The 20,634-nt window shown below is 43.2% G+C and overlaps 1 protein-coding gene across 2 annotated transcripts; it reads left to right on the top strand.

The window, feature by feature from the left end:
- The first annotated feature begins 1,204 nt into the window (after positions 1–1,204).
- On the top strand, positions 1,205–15,840 carry FAM151B (family with sequence similarity 151 member B). 2 transcript variants are annotated; one of them, XM_035100081.2, is made up of 6 exons: positions 1,205–1,605; positions 6,800–6,925; positions 9,548–9,710; positions 11,860–12,071; positions 12,748–12,883; positions 13,657–15,840. In XM_035100081.2, the coding sequence occupies exons 1-6, from the start codon at positions 1,587–1,589 to the stop codon at positions 13,814–13,816; spliced, it is 816 nt and encodes a 271-aa protein (XP_034955972.2). In that variant the 5' UTR covers positions 1,205–1,586; the 3' UTR covers positions 13,817–15,840. The 2 variants fall into 2 exon arrangements, with proteins under 2 accessions (XP_034955972.2, XP_034955971.2); XM_035100080.2 differs by lacking the exon at positions 1,205–1,605 and adding an exon at positions 1,942–2,845.
- The last annotated feature ends 4,794 nt before the right edge of the window (positions 15,841–20,634 follow it).

Below are 20,634 nucleotides of genomic sequence, written 5' to 3'. Positions count from 1 at the left end.
GTTTCACATATTGAACAAATTGTCAATTGAGAAGGAAACTGGAGGTTTTCTGGTCCTGTTAGTCTTTAAGGGTTATCTGTACAGTATTTCTAGAATAAAACACAGAAGTATTTTAAAATGTATGTTGTGACACTTTACTAAAATTAAGTTGAACTACTTGTCTTTTATGTTGAACTGCTTGTCTTTTATGGGACGCGGATGGCGCTGTGGTCTAAACCACAGAGCCTAGGGCTTGCCAATCAGAAGGTTGGCAGTTCAAATCCCCGTGATGGGGTGAGCTCCCATTGCTCGGTCCCTGCTCCTGCCCACCTAGCAGTTTGAAAGCACGTCAAAGTGCAAGTAGATAAATAGGTACCGCTCCAGTGGGAAGGTAAACAGCATTTCCGTGTGCTGCTCTGGTTCGCCAGAAGCGGCTTAGTCATGCTGGCCACATGACCTAGAAGCTGTATGCCGGCTCCCTCGGCCAGTAAAGCGAGATGAGCGCCGCAACCCCAGAGTCATCCACGACTGGACCTAACGCTCAGGGGTCCCTTTACCTTTACTTGTCTTTTTATTATAATATCCAGCCACAGACCTGAAGGGGAAACAATATATATATATGGTGAAGGTGCATGTGTATTATTCCCCACTTTTCTCCCAAAGCACTTACCCGATTGTCCTAAAATTTGGCCACAACCTCAAAGTCGTATGCGACTTTTGAGGTTGCTTAATTGTTCCATATAATTTGTTCAAAACCATTGGTTTTTCATGTAAATTATCAACATGTTTTACCTTAAATAAATATTGCGGAAAATAACAGTATGCAACTATTATTGCTCTATATAAAACCTAAAATTTATGTTTATTAGTTCACAATTTAACATACTGAGAATAAATGAGTCAAATTCCTATGTTTTCATCACTTGTAGTGAGGCAAAATTTCAATCTGTAGGAGCAGGGTCTAAATATTAACCGATTTGTCCCAAATTTGAAATTTGAATTTACTTACAGCTCTATGAGCAGCATTTTAAGGAGAAACATGGGATATATACTTTAAATACATTTGCTGCACCAAAGGTATTTGTGGGACACACTCATAGGTGCTTGCATGGGTGTAGCCAGGATTTTTGTTGGGGGTGGGGGTCATGCATTTTGTTAGGGGGGGGGTAACCTGTTTGCTATTGATTTTTATTCATTGGGGGGGGCAACTGCCCCTCCCTGCTCCCCCTTGGTGCTTTGGGCTCCAAATATAGTGTTATATTTGTTCCAGAGATCTTAACGTAGCACACAGCTTGCCCACTTAGAAAGACACCACACTTTGCCCCTTTTGTGCGCCCTACCCCCTCTGCACATATGGACCGCCCAACCTCCGTTCCAATGCATTATTAAAACCAAGAGGGGCAGTATCGAGGCGTCAGTGGAGCGCGAGATTGAAAGATTTAATCCCAAAGCGGCAGATTCAGAGGGCATCCTAAACTGGGACTCTCTCTCCCGTCCGCTCGGCGGAAGGATATGTTGGCGCTGCTTCGAACGGCGCGTGCTCGACGTAGGCGCGCTCGAGGCCTGGGAGTATCTTGGCAGCTTCCCTTCTCCCGCTTCGGCCGAACATGGAAGCGCGCGAGCCGGGTAAGGTCCGTTCGCCGCCCCTCGTGGAGAGTCTTCCGCGCTCGCTGGAGCTGAGTGGGGGGCGGGGGGCGGAGAGAGAGAGGCTCCAGCCCCTTCTTCCTTCCTCATAGCCGGGTTGGTTCCGCTCGGTTGAGCGCAGGCAGGCTGCCATCTGGCTCCCAATTATTTAATAACAACTAAAATCACCCTCCTTTCCATTTTACTGATGAAATTTTCTGGGGGAAAGCGCGGCCGAGGAAGGGAGGGGGAGGGGGCGTTGTAGCCAGAAACCTTTACTGTATTTCTGTATGGAAAAAACTCCCAAGGTCCTCAGTGGGAAGTGCAAGTATTTCGGATTTTGAGGGGGTTTCTAGTAGGGGGGGGGAAGCCAAAGGAGATTCCCAAAGGTCTGACCTCCGCACACCCATGATGTACAAAGTAAAGTAAAGCATTCGCATCCGGTACAAAAAGAAACAGCATGAAGCCCCTGAGAGAGAAGGGAAGCAACGGCTGATGGTGTCCATTTTGAAACATGAAAAAAGCCATAGTAATGAGGGTTGAACTAGGGCAGTCTTTCCTCCTGCTTGTTAACCTGCAGGTATTCTGGACGCAGATTTCCATTAGGCCCAGCAAACGTAAAATAGGTATATAGGGGAGGCAGTGTGGTATAGTTAGGTATATAGGGGAGACAGAGTGGTATAGTGGTTAGAGCGCTGGGCCAGGACCCAGGAGATCAGGGTTCAAATTCTGACTGGGCGATTGAAGTTCACTGGGCGACCTTGGGGCCACTCTGTCTGAGCCTGATAAAATGGGGAGGATAAGTATGTATGTCGCCTTGAGCTCCTTGGACAAAAGGTGGGATATAAATAAAGCCAAGGTCAGACACCTGATCTATCCAGTACTACTGACTGGTGCTCTAGGGTTTCAGACAGGACATTCCCAGGATTGAACCTGGAACTTGCCAGTGAGCTATGGCACTTCCCCAAAGTGATGTTGAGGGTTATAGTCCAATAACATTTGGAGGGCAGCAGATTGGGAAAGGCTGAAATAGAAACTTATAAATGTTTTTGAGTGAAGATTTCCTTCCAGCCACCATGCATTGTGGTTTCTCTTTCTCCTTTTTTTGCATGCACATGCTTGGTTGGTTGCTTCTTGGGTGCACCTGCTAGAATGACAAGCAGGGCAGGTGTGCTGGTGCAAATATTAACCTTTTGTTCTCCATACCTAAATCACTGCTCACCTCTGTGGTCAACTTGTGTGGGTAAGTGTAACATCTGTTGTGGAGATTTGACTGGAAGACTGAAAAAATGCTATTTCAATTATTAGAGAGGAATAAATCAAGAGGATGCTGTTTTTCTAATCAGAGAAGCAATTGCTGCAATGTTACATACAAGACCCCGTGTCAGATAGTTTAATTGAAACACAGGCAGAGAAAGAAATGGAGTGTCTTCAGAAATGAAACACATTACCACCTCTTAAAATTATTGACTTGTTTTGAGGGCTATGTTGCTAATGCTCTTGCAGCTTTTTTATTATATGAAACTGAAGAGCAGGTATGACTGAAGAGCAATTTTGTTTCAGAAAAAGAAATCCTTAAAGCAGATATTTTCAACCTTTTTGAGTCCACGGCTCCCTTGACCAACTACATACTTTCTGTGGTGTCCCTGTGGGGTTCAGAAGCCCAGTTACCGGTATGTCACCCCTTGCCTGCAGAGCTGGCAGCTCTGACACTTTTTCGAACACCCTCCTTTGTGGACTATTCCCTCAGCTTCCTCTCCTTGGGAGTCCTCTGGGCAGCCACTGCTGTCACCCCTGGTCTCTGAGCTGCCCCCCCCCCGTTCCGAAGAGAGGTGCCTCCTCACACTGTTCCACAGCAGCCTGGGAAGAGGATGCCCCCATCCTTAGTGGCCCAGTGGAGACTGGCCAAAGTTGAATATGAGATCAGCATCTTACCTTGGGAGGTAGCAGTGGCAGCAGCAGGCATTGCCAGGCATGCATGGTGGAAAGGCTCTCCTTCAGCACTGGATACTAAGCTCCCAGGTAGGCCTTGCACACGGCAAGCACAAAAAAGGCCAAACACACTGCCTGCTTGCCTGCCTGCCTGGCCTTCCACTGGTCTGTCCATTTCCAACAACAAGGGCTGGCAAACTGTCTGGCTGCTGTCCCTTGCTCGCTTGCTTGCTCACTCCAAGGCTGCCTCAGCTCCTGGCAACCAGCACCCCCTGGCCAGCTCCAGAGGCACCATTCACCTGTAGAGCTTGTAGCCAGGGCTGCTGTAACAAACAACTGTGCAAGCCTTTGGGAGGCAGAGACATGATAGGGCATCAGAGGAAGGAGGGAGAGAAATAAAGAAAAGAAAGAAAGAAAGAAAGAAAGAAAGAAAGAAAGAGGGGCAGAGGCCAGTGTTGCCCAGGGCACTCCTAATCATTCAAAGTACCCCAGGGTGCCACAGCACATGGGTTGAAAACCACTGCCTTAAAGCATAACCCGATTCCATTTGTTGACAAACCCATGCCTCTCTCCACAAAAGCAAAACCTACCACTTACTGGATTAGATTAATCTCTTACAACTTCTGATCTGGATGGCTGATGGATCTCTTGTTCCATGCACACATACCTCATGTAGTGCTACACTGGGCCTTCTAGGTAGTGGTGCCCACCAAGGGCGTACCCACCACGGGGCAAGTTAGGGCAGCTGCCCTACTCTAGAAGCAGGGCTGGTGGGCAGAGGCGGAGCACAGCCCGGCGGAGCGCGAGTTCGCCATTCCCGCCGCGCCGCACCCTCCCTCCAGCTCCCCAGCGCGCCCTCAGGCAAGGCCAAGCGCGGCGGGGAACCAGGGAGCGCGGCGCGGTGGGCGGGAACGCCGAACTCGGGCTCCGCTGGGCTGGGCTCCGCCTCTGCCCACCAGCCCTGCTTCTAGGGAGGGGCACAGCCCGGCGGAGCGCGAGTTCACCGTTCCCGCCCGCCGCGCTGCACCCTCCCTCCAGCTCCCCGTCGCGCCCTCAGGCAAGGCCAAGCGCGGCGGGGAACCAGAGAGCGTGGCGCGGCGGGCGGGAACGCTGAACTCGCGCTCCTCTGGGCTGGGCTCCGCCTCCGCCCACCAGCCCTGCTTCTAGGGAGGGGCACAGCCCGGCGGAGCGCGAGTTCGCCGTTCCCGCCCACTTTGTGGCCCCTCCCCTTCCGTGCCTTGGCCCCTCCCCTTGCCCCCCCTAGTTTTGATCCTGGGTACGCCCATGGTGCCCACCCTATGGAATGCTCTCCCATCAGATTTAAAGGAGTTAAATAACTATACAACTTTTAGAAGACATCTGAAGGCAACCCTGTAAAGTATAGGGAAGTTTTTATATCCCAGATGGAAGGGGTATAAATTTGATGATGATGATGTTTGATGTTTTATTATGCTTTTATATAGGTTGGAAGCCGCCCAGAGTGGTTGGGGAAACTCAGTAAGATGAGTGGGGTACAAATAATAACTACTTCTTGTTGTTGTTAATTTCCACACATTGGGACATCTCAGTATCATCTACACTGACTAGCATACGGTTACCAGTTTTATTTTGTTTTTTCAATTAATCCGGGGACACTTTAAACCAGGGTCCCCAAACTAAGGCCCGGGGGCCAGATGCGGCCCAATCACCTTCTAAATCTGACCCACGGATGGCCCGGGAATCAGCATGTTTTTACATGAGTAGAATGTGTCCTTTTATTGAAAATGCATCTCTGGGTTATTTGGGGGCATAGGAATTCATATATATTTTTCGAAATATAGTCCGGCCCCCTACAAGTTCTGAGGGACAGGGGACCGGCCCCCTGCTAAAAAAGTTTGCTGACCCCTGCTTTAAACAAACAAACAAATACACATTCGGACATTGATGCTGCAGCGATGGCGGTGGCAGAGGGTGGCCGCCGCCTTGACCTCAACCGCCACGTTTCCCCTTCCTCCGAGGCTTCTATCTCCTTTCTCCATGAGCCTGGGCAGCCCCTGAGATGTTGCTTCTTTGGTGGTGGGGAAGCAGTGGGCGGTGGGCAGCCCCAATCCCACTCCTACTTGCATGCAAGCAAGAAGGGGTGGGGATCCCTCAGATGGGAAGCGAGGTTTCACACTGCCTTTCAGAGCAGCCCCAATCCCATTCCTACTTGCGGGAGGGGACAGGGATCCCTCGGCTGGGAAGGGAGGCTTCCCGGTTGCCTAACTGAGAGATCCCTGCCTCCTCCTGCTTGCACACAAGCTCTGATAGGCAGCATGAAGCCTCCCTTCACAGCTGAGAGATCCCTGCCCCGCACCTGCTTGCACACAAGTAGGAGTTGGGAGGCTGCTCCGATAGGCAGCGTGAATCCTCCCTTCACAGCTTAGTTGCTGGGGTCAGGGAAGGTGGAGGCAGCCTGGAAGCTGCAGCTTAGAGCCCCTGCACCACCATCATATGGGGACTTCCGAGCAGCTCCTGAAGCCAGCCAGAGCCAACTGCTCTGGGCTGCTGAGACTGCCGCTGCTGCATTTCCTGGGGACATTAAATGAAATCTGAGGACATTCTGGGGATGGAATTTGTCCGGGGACTTATTCGCAAATCCAGGGACCATCCCCAGGAAACGGGGACATCTGCTAACCCTAGACTAGCAGTAACTCTCTAATACTTTAGGCATGGCACTCTACCTGGAGATGCCAAGGATTACACCTGGGACCTTCTGCATGCAAAGCAGATGCTGTGCACTGAGCTGTAGCCCTTCCCCTTCAGAAGTTCCACTTGACTGTGATTCCTAGAAGACCCTGCTCTCTGCCTTGCAGGTCTTTCCCCACTTGGCCTGGGAGGGCGAGGCCCTGACTGACTACAAAAGCTGCTGAATTCTTGGGCTGGCATAGTGTTTAGGGGCTTTCATTGAGGTGTGGGGTAGTTGCTGCTATTGATGTTATTTTTTATATTGTTTACAACTACTGTTGTTTGTAATTATGTGGTTTTTTAATATGTTGTAAGCAGCCTTGAGTGTGGTTTTAAGTTTGGAAAGGTGACATACAAATAAAATGAAGGACTGACTGATTAGCATTTGTGTTCAAATCTTCCCTGTATTGTCAGTAATAGCTTATTTTATTCCTACTTTAATGCTAGATATTATTTCTGTTTCACATTAGTTGTCTCTATTCCCACACACACATGGCTTAATAAGCTTTTGTAAGCTGTCTAACATTGACATTTATTCCCTCCAATGTTCTCAACATAGGGTCTTGGAGTGAAAATATATTGGATTATTTCCTGAATGCCAAACAAATTAAAACAAGAGATGGAGCTGAAATCATCTGGTACCATAGAGCAAATAATAAGTTACAAATGACAGAGGCGATGCAGAGTAAGTATTTGCTGGACAATACAGTATTTGAAAACAGACCAACTGTTAACTGAGAATATGATAAAAGCGGTTTATTTTAGTTTTACAATGTAACATGGAAGCACTTCTGAGGCCAGAGTTGAACTACCAGAGCATTGCATGTGGTTTGTTAGAAGAATAGTTTGTTTCTTTTGTAATCATCAAATCAGAGAGCTACTCAGTTGCCTGGTAGTCATGCCACTTCAGAAATGCATTTCTAGCCCTTACGTTTGGAGACAATATGTGAAAATATGAGTGCATCATAAGCTTTATGACACATTTCCCAAAGGCATTCCATTGTGGCTGCAATTATTTATTATATATCACCCTTTAAGCAAATTTCCAAGATGGGAAAGGCAGAGAACCTTATGGCATGAGCCCATCCTAAACAGCGAAGAAGAGACTGCATGGAGTGATAGTGGTAAAATATATGAACCCCCAGTCTAGGTATGTGACAGCAGTGGTGGAAAACTAATGTCCTTCAAGATGTTGCTAGAGTATACCTCTTGTCATCCCATTGGCCATGGTAACTGGGGCTGATGGGAGCTGAAGTCCAGCAACATTAAGAAGGGGCCACAGGTATCCTACCAGCTCGGCTATAGGTAGAGGCGTACCTAGGTTCCCTTGAGCCCTTGGCAAGGAGATATATTGGTGCCCCCATCTCCAGAAAGAAAGCATGATGTAATTAAATAATCACAATTATTAAACTGGGGGCTTAACAGCAAATCTTATAAATGTCTACTCACAAGTAGACTACCAAGTTCAATGGGGCTTACTCTGAGGAAACTGGGTACACAGGACTGCAGCCTAAATCTGGCACGCCAGAGGCAGGAACTTCTGAGAATACCTCACTTCCCTTTTCATTACTCTGACAAGGTGCCAGCAGAAAGTGTAACTTGGAGGTTACACACTTTACTCAGAAGTAAGCAGCACTTACGTCAATGGCTTTTGCTCTCTGGGATAAACATGCAGCAGCGCACACACTGGAAATTGGTTAAGGTGAGAAAGAAACCAGGGATATTAGATATTTGAAGATGGCTAGCATATCTTCTCTAAGTCCCTCTTTACCAGGCTAAACATACCAAATGGCCTCAACCATTTTTCATTATGCTTGGTTTCCAAGCACTTCAACATCTTGGTTGCCCTGATCTGGACATGTTCTAGCTTGTCAATATCCTCCTTAAATTGTGGCTCCAATAACTGGACACAGTACTCCAGGTGTGTGACCAAGGCAGAATAGAGCGGGACTATTACTTCCCTTGATCAGGACACTGTAACTGTTATTGCCAATAATAGCAATAGCTTTTTTGCTGCTACATCACACTGTGGACTCATGTTAAGTTTGGGGCCTACTAAAACCCCTAGATCATTTTCACATGCAAACCAGGTGCGCCCCATCTTATCTGGCTCTTCCTGCCCAAGTGTAGAACCTTGTATTTGTCCCTTAGTTTGGGCCAATCTGTTAAGCTCATTTTGAATCCTGATTCTGTCCTGCAACATTAGTTACCCCTCCCATTTTGGTGTTATCTGCATATTTGATTAGCATCCCCTCAATACCTTCATCCAAGTCATTTATAAAGATGTTGAAGAACAACGCACCCAGGACAGAACCCTGCAGCACCTCACTTGTCACTTTTCCCAGGATGTTGAGGAACCAGTAGTGAGCACTTTCTGGGTTTGGTCAGTCAACCAGCTCCAAGTCCACCTAGCAGTTACCTTGTCCAATCCACATTTTGCCACCTTCTCCACAATAATATAATGGGAGACTTTGTGCGAGAGATGAAATAAGTTTGGAATAGGTGCAAGTCTCTTCTTGTCCTGCCCTACTTCAGAACTCCCTTTTTGTGGGGACTTATACCATTTTAAATTACACCAGTTTAAGTTCTGGCTGAGTCCCAGTTGAGCAAGGTTGAGGGACTTGCTCCAGCATAGCCCCAGCTGCATTCAAGATTTGCCAAATCCAAATTTGTTCATTTTGGCAGATCCTGGGTTGGAATTGTACTGTAAGTCTATAACCCTAATCCCATTTACCTGGGACTAGGCCCCATTTATTCCAATGGGATTTGCTTCGGAGTAGATATTGATAGAACTGGAGCCTATGTTGTTTGCCTTAAAAAGCACAAACATGAGAAATTAATTAAGTAGCTTCTGTGGAGTACAAAATAAGGAGAAGAATGCAATTAGTGTGCCTTTCAATTTACTGCCCACTCACAAATTAACTTGTCAACTGTTCTTTAAAGCAAATATTCTTAAGCTTCATGTTTTAAGCTAGATACTTCTATTCCAGCAAACAACCCTGCTCTACAGTGTGATTAGGAAATATGTGTATTTATGAATATATTTAAAATAACACTGACAAGTCTATCTAGGTGAATGCAATAGTCCTGGTTTCCCCAAGCCTCCCAGATGAGCTTTGTGAGCAGAGATATGATGAATCTATGTTTCCACTGTCTGTGTCTAGTGATCTTCTTCAAGCGGATTAAACTGACTCTTAAGTGATCTAACATAAATGTTGGATAGCAATACAATTTATCCATGACAAATTTAAATGTCACAACACTTATTGTTTTACCTTTTTCTGTTCATATTTTTGTAAACAAACAGGTCCAGCTCACATGATAGAGGCTGATGTCCTTCTCTGTGAAGAAGAGGGAAGTGGTGAGCCCATCATGGCTCATCCACCTGAAACCAGTAGTGATAACACATTAAAGGAATGGCTGAATGAAATTAAAAACACTAGCAAGGGCATCAAGCTTGATTTTAAAAGGTATTTGGAATATATATAGATAAATGTTTGCAAGATTAAGGGTGCTGTCCTAAATGCACACATGCTTACTAAGAAGTAAGTTCCATTGAGCTTAGTGAGACTTAGTGAGACTGTCTTCCCAGTAAACTATGAGTACAATTCTACAGTTCTGTCTTAACAGTAATTACCGGTATAACATTAGATATAGGCAAGAGCAAACCTGTTATTATCTCTAAGTTTTAAAGCATTTTAGGATACAATAAAAGAAAGCATTTTGCTTAGGTTAAACATTTCCCCCTGAAAAATTCCTCAGTTCCCGCCTTTCCCACTTTCATGTGATCTACAACCTTAGGATTGTTGTTGTTGTTTAGTCGTTTAGTCGTGTCCGACTCTTCGTGACCCCATGGACCAGAGCACGCCTGTCTTGCACTGCCTCCCGCAGTTTGGTCAAACTCATGTTCGTAGTTTAGAGAACACTGTCCAACCATCTCGTCCTCTGTCGTCCCCTTCTCCTAGTGCCCTCAATCTTTCCCAACATCAGGGTCTTTTCCAGGGAGTCTTCTCTTCTCATGAGGTGGCCAAAGTATTGGAGCCTCAGCTTCACGATCTGTCCTTCCAGTGAGCACTCAGGGCTGATTTCCTTAAGAATGGATAGGTTTGATCTTCTTGCAGTCCATGGGACTCTCAAGAGTCTCCTCCAGCACCATAATTCAAAAGCATCAATTCTTCGGCGATCAGCCTTCTTTATGGTCCAGCTCTCACTTCCATACATCACTACTGGGAAAACCATAGCTTTAACTATACGGACCTTTGTAGGCAAGGTGATGTCTCTGCTTTTTAAGATGCTGTCTAGGTTTGTCATTGCTTTTCTCCCAAGAAGCAGGCGTCTTTTAATTTCGTGACTGCTGTCACCATCTGCAGTGATCAAGGAGCCCAAGAAAGTAAAATCTCTCACTGCCTCCATTTCTTCCCCTTCTATTTGCCAGGAGCTGATGGGACCAGTGGCCATGATCTTGGTTTTTTTGATGTTGAGCTTCAGACCATATTTTGCGCTCTCCTCTTTCACCCTCATTAAAAGGTTCTTTAATTCCTCCTCACTTTCTGCCATCAAGGTTGTGTCATCTGCATATCTGAGGTTGTTGATATTTCTTCCGGCAATCTTAATTCCTGCTTGGGATTCATCTAGTCCAGCCTTTCGCATGATGAATTCTGCGTATACAGTAAGTTAAATAAACAGGGAGACAATATACAACCTTGTCGTACTCCTTTCCCAATTTTAAACCAATCAGTTGTTCCATATCCAGTTCTAACTGTAGCTTCTTGTCCCCCATAGAGATTTCTCAGGAGACAGATGAGGTGATCAGGCACTCCCATTTCTGATCACAGATGAGGTGATCAGGCACTCCCATTTCCATAGTTTGCTGTGGTCGACACAGTCAAAGGCTTTTGCATAGCCAATGAAGCAGAAGTAGACGTTTTTCTGGAGCTCTCTAGCTTTCTCCATAATCCAGCGCATGTTTGCTATTTGGTCTCTGGTTCCTCTGCCCCTTCAAAATCCAGCTTGCACTTCTGGGAGTTCTCAGTCCACATACTGCCTAAGCCTGCCTTGTAGAATTTTAAGCATAACCTTGCTAGCGTGTGAAATGAATGCAATTGTGCGGTAGTTGCAGCATTCTTTGGCACTGCCCTTCTTTGGAATTGGGATATAGACTGATCTTCTCCAATCCTCTGGCCATTGCTGAGTTTTAGGATTAGTCCATTGCATTTTCTTTTAATATAATTTATACCTTATCCTGCTTCTTCAATACAGTACAACAAGGCAGCTTACAAAAACTAAAATTAGAGATAAAAGCAAGATCAACAAAACATTAAGAAATGGTCACATGCAGCTAAAATATATGATGTTGCAATGCAGCTGTTATAGATATTAGAATAGAGCTCGAACCATAAAGCATCACACTATTTAATGATGTTTAATTTAACATGTATGTGGTACAAAAGTATTAATCACTTTACAGTCTGTGTTATCATGGTTAATTTGCTGAGCTGGAATTTCATGGTGTAAGAATCTTTAGAAGCTGACAATAAAGAGCATTATATTAATCAATCCAAGTGTTACAGATAAGACTAGGAAGATGTTATCAGGTTACTTGTTGTTCTGTCTTTACAGCCTAGCAGCTGTTAATCCATCAATGAAGCTTCTTGGAGACATAAAACTCAGGCAACCGGTTTGGATTAATGCAGACATTCTTCTTGGACCAAATGGAAGTAATTGTGTAGTAGATGCAAAGGGGTTTCTAGACACTGTGATATCATTTTTTCCAGATGTAACTTTGTCATTAGGATGGACAACGGGGGGGATTAATCTAAAATGCAATAAAGGTAAGAATAAATATTGGAATGCTATGCAAGAATTAATCCACCTAATACTATTGCAAGATACAATATCATGCAGTTAATTTACCTAACAGTATGCATTCTAGGAAATTATGTCAAGCTGTTATCATTGCCATAGTTTATATTTTAAATTTAAATTTGTGTTTCTTTGTATTTGGTCATCCTAGTTGTCTATCTGCTTCTTTCAGGTTTGGGACCTCTGATGCTGTGATTCTTTTCCCCCATTAAATAAAATTAGGAAAGCTGCTCTGTGTGTACAAAAGAATGAGCATGCAGAGCTGCCCACTTCAATTAAGTGAAAGAAACTTATTGTGAATTACTGTAACATGTGAAGTGTGCCTGGGTCATGTTAAAATCCAGGACCCTTATCTTCCATATGCCTGTGCACACAGCACATTATGAAACCTGTTTTCCCAGCTATTTGAAAATAAATGTTCTAGGTTTGTATGCTCCAAAGCCAACAGGAATTTGAGTTTGACTTTAAGATTTCTGATCCCTTTCCACAGCTTGGTGCTCATTGTCTCTTCCCCTGGTGCCTAGTTCCTGAAAAATGATTTCTGATCATTAATATTTTGTGGTTGTAACTTTAAAAAACCCACACATGCTGCTGAGATGGCAGAATAAGTGCTTGAATGAATTATGTGTTTTGTTATTTTTTTAGGCTATAGTTTAGCAATGGTGCAAGAGATGGCCAAGATATGTAGAGATCTTACTCAGCCAATAACATTTCCTGTTCGAGCTGCTTTGGTTCGTCAGTCAATAACAGAACTACTGTGGTTATTACAGCAATCAAACAGGTATAGTTAACATCAGTCAGTTGATTTGGAGATTGGAGACCAACTGGTAGATTGGGATGGCATGTAACAGGATGTTCATTGTCCATTGAGCATTTCTCCATCATAGAACTGAATGGAAAGCCTCTGCACAACAATAGCTTAGCATTAATGCTAGTTAAGTACCCATTCATTTTTAAATCAGTGTGTCAGGTATATAGTCCAGCATTTAAGTATTAAAGAGAAGGGCCGTGGCTCAGTTGTAGAGCATCTGCTTTGCATGCAGAAGGTCTTGGGTTCAACCCCTGGTTTCTCAAGGTAGAGCTGAAAATTGCCCCCATCCGAAACCCTGGAGAGTGAGTGTAGACAGTAGGCTAGATGGACGAAGGGGCAGACTTGGCATAAGGCAGCTTCTTGTGTTGGTATTACTAAAGATGGACATACTTGAGAAAAAAGCAATGAGCTTGTGCACATATGCTTAAAAACTGTTGACAGAATGGAATGATTGTATAAGGCAACTTCAATAAATGCCAAAAAATACCTGGTATATTTTTCTGACATTGTTGGAATTCCCCAGTTTGGACATAAAAAGGAACTTGGACTTAATGCACGTCAACTAAGATGCTGGTGTGCTAGAGGAAGGAGCTGTGCAATGATGTTGAGAAAATATTAGCAGAGACACTTATATCATTTTAATGGATTCTGCCTATCTTAAATTTTAATATTAATGTTATTTGCTTAAGTTTTATGTAGACGTCTATAAAATTAAACTGAAGTTTTGTTGACTTTCATTCCAGATACACTCTGACAATTTGGACAGGAAAACATGATGACTATTCCGTAGAAGATCTGCTCTTCATCAGAGATAGCTTTGATAAAAGTAGAGTTTTTTATGATATCTTAGAACCACAAAAGTCTGAATTTAGAAAGGCCATAGGAATGCAAATTGTGACATAAAGAGAACAGACTGTGATCAGAGTTCATGTTTATGGAATGGGGCTTTTCCATATTCCGCTTCTCTTTGCAGTGCTCCTTGCTCACCCAATCTGCTTCTGGGGGTTGGGAATTCTTGGGATGGTATGGGAGTTGAGAGAGTTACACCTGAGCATTAAATAGAACTTTTACTATGTCTTTCCAAAAGTAGTTGTACTCTAACTCCCATATTACCTGACCACTGGTCATGCTTGCTGCGCTGAAGGGAATTGGAAATCAAACAAAATATTTGGAGGACCACAAGTTCCCCATCTCTGACCTAATCTATGCAAAAATGTTACCGTTCTGGATACCATAGTGCCACTATCCCATGGACACACGAAGGTGTAATATACTGGAAATCCACTGACTGCTATACTTCCCTTCATGTTAACTCTCATTGTATATATGATCCATTGCCTAAAGTGGAACGCTATAATATACCCATGTAGGTTCTCACCCATGGAAACACACCTGAAGGTCTTACAGCCAGCATTGTTAATTCTGCAATACTCACCTAGTGCACTGAAAAGAGTGATGGAGCAGGTAGAACTACTATAGTGCAAGCCTATTTCGTCAGATTAATAAAATTAACTGATGAATAAAACTCTTACTCACCCCATAAAAGCCCCTCTAAAGCAACATAAGGTAGTCTATTTGTCATTCAGTTTATCAAGCACATGTGGGAAATTATTGCCTGGTCTCCCTCGCCCCCGAAAGATACATTTTTCTTCCTAACTTTGCTGTTGGCTGCTGTCAGGAAAGGGGATAGTTACAGCATTGACTAACATTTAAGAAAGTGGATCTGTTCAGTTAAACAGAGAAATGATTCCTACCTCTCAAAAATAATTAAGATATCCAGGATTTTAGAGTAGCTATGATTGGGCAGTAGCATTTCTTACTCATAAAAGCAAAAGGTATATTTTTTTGACCTGAGTGCGGAAACATTTTAAAAATCACCCTGCGAGTGTCAATGCAAGTCTATCTGCATTTGAATCAAGAGTTGGCATACTTAATCTCTTACATACTAGGCTGCAGCATTTGATAAACATCATACAGTGGTACCTTGGTTTGTGACCGCAATCCGTTCCGTGGAGGCGGTCGCTCCCCGAATTGGTCGTTCGCCGAAGGCACGCTTCTGCGCATGTGCAGAGCACTTCTGCGCGCGCACACGCTGCGCAGATCGCTTCTGCGCATCCGAGCACCGTGGAACCCGGATGTAAACACTTCCAGGTCCGTGGTGGTCGGAAACCGAAGTGGTCGCAAACAGAGGTGGTCGCAAACTGAGGTTTGACTTAGCATTACAATGAAACTACAACAAGTATTTTTATTCATTCTATTATTTATTTCAGAGTTTTTGTACCCAGCTCTTCCGACTGGAGCAAAGGGCAGTTTACAGCACAACATACAGTATAAACAGTACTATAATCTAAAAACAAAACAAAATCATACATCCATTATAAAAACAGCAGCACTTAGCCTCAACTCCAACTAGCAGCAACATCATCTGGTTTTAGTTTGATTCTGCTTCAAATTATGTTTCATTGAAAGCAACTGCCACTTCAGTACATACGGTAATTCTTAAGTATGTATTCCCTTTTAGTCTTCAACGCTCAGGTTCCATGCTTTTTATATTTTTACAGAAGGCAAATTAACATCCATCCACTTAAAATGCCATATTTTTTTCTTACCTGGATGTTAAGCTTATTGTGTTTTCTTCATTATCCATCTATTTGTAATCACAGAGCCTTTGGTTACAGTTTGAGTAGATTTATTTCTGTACTTTCCATAAACCTACTTTATGTTATCTCAAAGAGCTCCCATACAAAGCTGGGCTGTTGTGCTTGGAAACTGAAGAATGTTATCCTTATGGGTGCATGTTATTTGCTTTATATTACTAGCATTTGTGTGCACTAGAAAATACATAAATGAAACTGTAATCGTTCTAAAATGATTTGATGTTGCAGAAATCTCTTTCCTCAGACTCAATAAAACTGTTTTTGAAATTACCAGTATGTCTTCGATACAGTTTCTCCTACATTGTTAAAAGACAGCTACTTATTTCTGTAATAACTTTATTAACATTTAAAGCAAAATTATACAAATAACTTGTGGGAGTTAGATTTAGAAAGTTTGGCTGTTACTTTGATAAGCTGACAAATGCAAGAAAGCTTCCCAACACAAGACTTTTAGAAGCTAAGTTCTGTGGAACTTCATAGACTAGTAAACTAATCATGGCATAAGCTTTGGAGGATAAGAGTTCACTTTATCAGAAGTAGATTCTAATTCATGAACATTTAAGGATCTTTAAGTAAAGAATAACCTTTCAAAATTCATATTAGGGCAATACCTTTTTTTAGGCTAACCAAAATGTCACCAAACAGTGTGCAAGCTTTCAAATTATTCTGACCTCTTTTTCAGGTCGTTGTAAACAAATGGAGATGGCTGAGAGAAATTGGCTGGTGGTGGAGCCATAGAATCTGTGTCCAGTCACAGACTCAAGACAGAATGCAGGCAGAACTGTGCCCAAGGAACGGTGCTGGGGTTTTTCCTTAGGGACAACCACCTAATGCCCCGCATTCCCCTCCCCCCACACCCAACACCTGCAACGATGGCCAGCAGCTCAGTTCCTGACTGGCCCTTCTAATTCCCACCCCAGAAAGCTCTCCACCTCCTTTCCTGGAGCATGGCAGGGAGGGTAAAGGTAAAGGGACCCCTGACCATTAGGTCCAGTCGTGACCGACTCTGGGGTTGCAGCGCTCATCTCGCGTTATTGGCCGAGGGAGCCAGTGCAGGTGCACAAAAAGAAAGAAAGAAATGAGCCAGTGAGGAGAGGAAGGGGAGAAGCTGTCACCACTAAAGCAGCAGCATAATGAGGAAAAGCCAGGGTGGTGGTGGTAGGAGGAGGGCCACCACGTCTATTGTCACATAGAGAAAGTGGGCAGAGACAGTGGGGAGATGAAGGCAATGGGATGGGGCGCACACTGATTTGGCCCAGGTCCCATTGGACAGCCGTGGTGGTTGGAGGAGGTAGCAGATATTATGATTAGGCTCTGCTAGGTGCAATGCAGGTTTTAGGTTGGCCCAAAGGCTTCTGGGAAGAATGAACATACAATGATCCCACCAAACTTGGGAAGATATTTTTAAAATATTACTGTAAGTAGGCAAATCACACCAGCTCTTTGGTAGGTGGAAAACGGGAAATTGTTTTTGTCACAGTCCGCTGTAAATAGAAAACTAAAATGTATCTCATGTCTGTAGAATATATCATTTCATAAAAAGTTACAAGTTACAACCTAAGGCATAGAGGAGTATAACAAAAGCTTAGAGAAATTGCCAGACTGCACAAAGAAATGGTTGTACAGTGGTACCTCGGTTTACGAACTTTATCCATTCCGGAATCCGTTCTTAAACCGAAACTGTTGTTAAATTGAGGCACGCTTTCCGTAACGAGTCCTCTCGCCACCAGTGCCCTTCCACCGTTCGGCTTCTGTTTGCAAACCAAGGTAAAGTTTGCAAACCAGGACACTACTGGTTTTGCGGAGTTCGTAAACCAAAAAGTTTGTAAACAAGGCTGTTCTTTAACCGAGTTACCACTGTAGTGGGAAATAGTTTTGCAGTGGAAGCAACACCACTGTTGCTTTGTTTTCAACCTATGAATTAATTCAGTGCATTTTGGATTCTATATTGGCAGGATTGCCAATACATCAGCTTCTGTGAGAAGTCATTACATTTTGCTTAAACTGGTATGACATCAACTATCTGATTCTATGAGGATAAAATCAGATAGATGATAGATTGATAGATAGATTATAGCTGTAACATGTATAGAACTAAATCTTGCCAGATTAGCATCATGCTCAGGTCATCAAGGAAAACCATTCCAAAAGATCTAGTTTTGAATCTTTGTTTGTCTCAATAGTCGCATTCTTTCCATATATTGCTCAGCTTGCCTGTATACAATGTAAGGAAATCCACAGTGTGAGCATTAAGGAATATGCTAAACTAATTCCCCATTACATTTTAAAATTCTGGATGGGTTTTGAAGCTTAGACTCAATCACAACTGAAAAGGGAACTCATACTGTTTCATTTTGAAATGCATTTGATAAATTCTGTGGCAATTTCCAAACTACATTTGCTTCACTGCAAGGTGAATTTCTCTTTCTTTCACTGTCTTTTTATGACAGTGGTTTTGATATTGGAAAACTCATTATTCCCTTAATCCTTTTTCTTGTAACCTGAAATGTCAAACCCTTGGATGACATTGAACTGCCCACATTTGCATTTGTTTACAGTGTTCAGGGAGCAGACTGGAATGAGTCAAGGTAAGCTCTTTTCTCTTAAACATATACCTATCCATTTGAAATGCACATACGTCTACATAAATGTGGGGGGCGGGGCGGTGGTTAGGCAGTAGAGAACCCATGTATGAATTCGTATTACCCTGTTTCTCCGAAAATAAGACGTAGCCATAAAATAAGCCATAGCAGGATTTTTAAGCATTCAAGGAATATAAGCCATTGTAGGTTAAACCTACAATAAGCCTTGTAGGTTAAACTGTACCATACTTAATTAAAAAAGATAAGACATCCCCTGAAAATAAGCCATAGTGGGGGCTTTTGAGGAAAAATAAATATAAGACGGTGTCTTATTTTCAGAGAAACACGGTAGATACATGATTTACATGTGGAATTACAGGTTTATCCCAAAACATCAAACAATTCAAAAGGATATACAATTTTCAATTTATAAAAAAATTAATTACATACTCATAAATAAAAGCATGAGAAGGTTTCCTGAAGGCTACTGGTACTACATTTCAGTCTCTGTAAGGAAGTTATTTTACAAAATTTATCAGATACAAGTATATAAATATTGTACAATATGGGGGGGACCGACCAAAGAGATGTTTACTTCAAGCACTCTATGATACGTTCATGAAGGGGAAAGGTAAAGTTGCCCCATTGTCCACACATTCAGCAGACCATTTTAAAAGGAGCCCATGTGCTGTAGTTGTACACATGTCAGGTCCTTGCTCAAATAAAACCCTAATCAGGTAGTCTCCGTTGCAACAATCTACTCAACATGTGGACACCAGGGGTAAGATTGCCTATCTACACATATTGTGCATCTGGAGAACTTGCAGGATAGCAGCCCTCAAATGAGGCAACTGGTATGACATGAAAACATTTACTTATCATGATTAGATCAACGTGATCTATTCTATTAGTGAGAGAAAAAACACAAACTACAAATGGAGTAATTATTTAAGACTGCTTCACATATAAAATAACTTCCCAAACAAAAATAAATTTCTGTGCATATGTTCCTACCTTGATTATGAAAAATATAGATTATAACAAAGATGTTCATTTTGAGGAGGGTACTGTTTTGTGTGTTTGCAAGGCAACTTAGGGGGCCTGGTCAATATTTTCTCAGAATCCTGTTTCTTGGAAAGCTTGGGCTGCATATTCCAAAACCAAGTAGGTGCAACAGAAATGATCTCAAGTCTATATTCATCTTTCTGAGATGTAATATGGAACTTACCAGGTGAATGTAAAAATTAAGTTGCTAAATTTTAAGAGGGGTTATGAGACTCTACTGAGTTTTCCTCCCAGACCAAATGCTTTTATTTGGGTTGGGCACCGGGTTTGGTGGTACACCCCTTATGGAAAATTCTTGCTCAATGTCAGAAGTTTCACTAGCTTCCTAGTACAGTACCATTCTTATTCTATCTGCTCATGGTAGCTACCGCTTTTATCTATTACTTACTGATTTTCAACTGTGGGTGCCATGCACTAGGGCAGGCATGTCAAACCTGTGGCCCTCCAGATGTTTTGGCCTACAACTCCCTTGATCCCTAGCTAGCAGGACCAGTGGTTGGGGAAGATGGGAATTGTAGTCCAAAACATCTGGAGGGCCGCAGGTTTGACATGCCTGCACTAGGGTGTCCTTATAAATGTTGGTGGCAAATGCAGGTATCTATGAGGTCTGGCATTATTTGTATGTTTTTGTGCTGTGAGTAGCTTCTCAAGCCCAGCATGCAAACAGCTATACAAGTGTGTCATCAGCAGTCATAGGGCTGCCTCAGCCCATGACACCCACAGCTGGAAGTCAAGACAGATTGACTCACATCTGTGGCTGCATAATGGGGCAAATGTCAGTGAACAAATATTAACGCACCATGGAAGAACAGTCAGCCTAACTGAAATTAATGGCTGTGGGTGTCATTTTCCAATCTCAGTAGTTTCCAAAAAATACCCGTTGAAGCTTATGATTTGCATATGTCATTTCATAATATATCAGGAGTCAACAGTTATTTTAATATACCCAATTTCATCTTTTTTATAAAAAAGGGGGGGCATTATTGAGCCGTGATATCTGTTATAACCTTGTTTTCAAAGTAAGAACACAGAATGCAGTGTTTTAAAAAGTGCACACAGTAACTAGACATCTTAGCTACACTCAAGTCTTGCTATGTTTTGGGTCATATGGATGCAGTGGAAGGGTTGTCAGAGGTAATCCAGTGCTTCCACTGTTACACCCGCACCATCCCAGCTCAGCCCTAGTCCCATGTAGCAGCACTAATGATGGTGTCAGGAGGACAGCTCCCCCCCCCCATCACACACGCTGCTACGGCTTTTATTTACGCTGAACCCATATTGTTTAATTGGTTGTTATTATTTAAATTAAATTTCTGACACACCCTTCCTTCTAAACGAACCTAGGGCAGCAAAGTAGCAAAGCAATACATTTACAGATAATTTTTAAAAAAATTTAAACAATTAAAACTGTCTTAAT

The sequence above is a fragment of the Zootoca vivipara genome, chromosome 11 (assembly GCF_963506605.1).
Source record: "Zootoca vivipara chromosome 11, rZooViv1.1, whole genome shotgun sequence".
NCBI lineage: Eukaryota > Metazoa > Chordata > Lepidosauria > Squamata > Lacertidae > Zootoca > Zootoca vivipara.
Note: the sequence above shows the minus strand (reverse complement) of the source record. Positions and strands in the feature narration are given on the sequence as shown.